General features: G+C 40.6%; 1 protein-coding gene across 1 annotated transcript; it reads right to left on the bottom strand.

The window, feature by feature from the left end:
* Positions 1-510: 510 nt before the first annotated feature.
* Or10aa3 (olfactory receptor family 10 subfamily AA member 3) lies at positions 511-1,449 on the bottom strand. Its single transcript, NM_001000913.1, is given in 1 exon segment — positions 511-1,449. A coding segment is annotated over 1 exon segment (939 nt).
* Positions 1,450-3,397: the final 1,948 nt, after the last annotated feature.

Raw genomic sequence — 3,397 nt, 5'->3', positions numbered from 1 at the left:
CCCACTCTCTTGCATGTTAGAGGAAACCTCCACTCCATCTCCAAACATCTTACCAAAACGTTGCTCAAGAATACCGAACTCCATGTACCTTTGTGTTCTGTTTTCATAGCTCACTGGTCTCCATCACAACATTTGCCAAATGTTCTCTTCCCACAGCTTTAACTAAATTCAAGAGCTTCTGGATCTTTCTCCAAAAATACAATCTGAAATGCAAACCTGTAGCTAGCACAGATTCTAGAAACTAACACAACTCATTTGCTAAGTTCTGTCTGCCTGGAAAAGGGAAACTTCATTTTTCAGTTCCTCTTCCAATGTGTCCTCTTCCTCTCCCACATTGGTATGTTCAAGGACAATATTTCTCCTCTAATATTTTTGATTTGTCTTAATTGAAAACTGCTTGAATTGAAAATTTCACATATTATTGGAACAATTACTTAAAGACTTGGATAAGTATCCAGCTAAATCTTACAATTCTCAAATGGTAACTTATAAACCTAGAGGACTTCACAGTCAACTCAGCACACCCTGAATCCTCTGTGTGACCCTCTTGAAAGCCGCTTTCACTTCCTTATTGCGAAGAGTATAAATGATAGGGTTGAAGAAAGGAGTGAACAAGGTATATACCAAAGCAATAAGCTTGTCTCTGCCCTCAGCCCGAATCTCTGGTGGCCCTACATAGACAATGAAAGCAGAGCCATAGAACAGTGTCACTACAGTGATATGGGAGGAACATGTGGAGAAAGCTTTGGCACGACTGGCAGCTGAAGGCAGCCTTAACACAGCTTTCGCAATACCTCCATAGAGTCCCAGGATGGAAACAAGATTGCATGTAATGATAATACCAATTACTGTAATATAAACCCGAGCATGCCAGCTAGTGTCCACACATGCCAACCGAATTACAGGTTCCAGGTCACAAAGATAGTGGGCTACCTCTTTCAAACAGTAGGGTAAACTGGCAGTGAGACCTGCAGGCACCAGGGCAGCTGAAAAGCCAGCCACCCATGTAATCAGAACTAGCTGTATCTTTACCTGTCTGCTCATGAGTGCATGGTAGTGTAATGGGCGACAGATAGCAAGGTAGCGGTCCAGAGCCATGACACTTAACAGGTAGCATTCAGTCATGCCCAAGGAGTGGAAGACATACAGCTGGATGAAGCACGCAGCCGAAGGGATGGGTGAATGCCCATGGAGCAGGGTATGCAGCAAGGTGGCTACTGAGGTGCTGACATACCAGATTTCCAAGAAGGAGAGGACACTGATAAAGAAGTACATGGGAGTGGACAGCCCCGAATCTGCCTGAACCAAGACAATGATGAAGATATTCCCTGCAATTGTGAGGAGATAGATGCACAGGGTCCCAAAGACTGCAAGCTGTTGCAGAGTGCCAGAGGTAGTGAAACCAGCAAGGATGAAGGTCCGGGTCCAGGTGTAGTTAACATGATCCATGATTCCTGGGAATGATAGGAAAAGGCAGTAAATAAGCAGCTTTATGTTTCTACCTCTTGAAACATTTTTTCCAGAAACCATGGAGTAGAACTCATGATCCAAGAAATGATAGATTTTTTTTCTACCCAATCTGTTTCATCTAATCTACAAAACAGGAATTGTGTGGTAAAAGTCAGAAGTGATTTGCTCAGGATCTGTTGGTGACGGTGGCCAAATAGAGTTCTGGTTCTTTAATTCAAAGAACGACTTTTGTTGACTATGGCAGCGGTCTCAGGCTTAGAATTTTTTTTCCTTTTTGCTTTGCTAAATTCAATAAACTAATAAACAAATAAAAAATAGGGAAACTCTCATTCTTCTCCTCCCACCATTCCTAGTTAAATGTCCCCATGATACTTTGAAATAATGGCCCTTAATCTATACTGGATTCAATAACCAGGATATGGTACGAAAAGGATACTCACTTCCTTGAGCAGGTAAGACTCAGAGGGGGTGTTCTGGAATTCATCACGGTTCTCATCAAAGGTTGAAAAGGGAAAAGATGGACAAGACACAAAACTATCTTGGGAGCATATCTCAAAGCTGAAAACTTTAGGACAACCTGAATAATGCAAGAGGATATGTTTTCTGGAAGTATCCAAATGGAAACATACTTCAGAATGCTGTAGTGGGTAGGGAGAAGGGAGAAGTGAAGCCCTTAAGGGATGTGTCTAGAGGCACCAAAGGAGTACAAGTAATGCCTTTTGTTCAGGAATTGTATTTCTACTTTTTTTTTTTACCATCAGCTCAAAGTGAATCTTGGTCCAAACCACTGCTTCTTAACTGAAGTTCTATAACTGAAAAAGTTTAAGTTAGAGGTTCCTAAAACTTCTAACATATTAGTATCATGTGATTCTCTAGTTATTGATTGATATGTACTGGATTTCTAATGGGAGTCTATATCAATATCTGTAGAATGTCATGCCCATACTCAAATAGAATTTATTCAGGAAAGGTCAAAGCTGCCCCCTGCTGCTCTTCTTCAGTCACTCTTACCTCTTCCGAGCCACCTCCAACCATTACCTCATTGCTTTGGTTACAACAGAACTAGTCTCATTCCTCTTGGTATCACTTTTATCTCAAGACACTCGTATTTATAGTTCATGCACCTGGAAGCATAGCTCTCCCACAAAGCCCTTACTAAATGTTCCCTGGGGTTACTCTGACTAACTCTCAGTATGGATCCCTTTGGGACAGGAAGTGAGGCCCAGAGAAATGAATCAGATGAGATATGTCTCTTCAATGACTTACCTCTGCAATCTTCACTTTGGTGTTCTAGAATCTAATCCAGGGTTTTTGCCTTCTTTGCAAAGACCATATAATATGACATTAAAGGAACAATCTTGCCCTCATCTCTTGACTCACACATGAGTAATAACAACTTAGGGAAAGAGGAATTGGATTGTCTCTTTGCAATGCCAGGAGATTTGTCATCACTCGGCACTATGCCTTACCACATGACAACTAATCCACATAGAAGCCATTTGTTTTATGCTCAACATCTTACACTATTTCTTCATACTCTCACCTTATAATACAGTAGCCACACGGGTTTCACTGGTCCAACAACTACTTACCAGCTATTTAAAATGATATCTCATACTTTATTTTACTTTTAAAATTATTGATTTATGTGTGTTGCAAATCTCTCTACATGCTTATGTGAAGAAAGCTCCCTAGTGCTCCTAAAATACTGTTCTGGAGGCAATATTCTAAAGCCCCATCAACAGAATTGCTACCAGTACTCAATCTCCACCAACATCATGTTTACCCTGGACATCTTAATGCAACAAATCCTCATTCTCTTCAAAAATGTTTAAATCAATGTCTGAACTTTTTATCTTAGCTGAGTACTATCTTGGAGTAATCATTTGAATAGATTTGAAGTCCAGAAAAATAACTCCATTACCCA

Source organism: Rattus norvegicus, chromosome 13 (assembly GCF_021556685.1).
Source record: "Rattus norvegicus strain SHRSP/BbbUtx chromosome 13, alternate assembly SHRSP_T2T, whole genome shotgun sequence".
NCBI lineage: Eukaryota > Metazoa > Chordata > Mammalia > Rodentia > Muridae > Rattus > Rattus norvegicus.
Note: the sequence above shows the minus strand (reverse complement) of the source record. Positions and strands in the feature narration are given on the sequence as shown.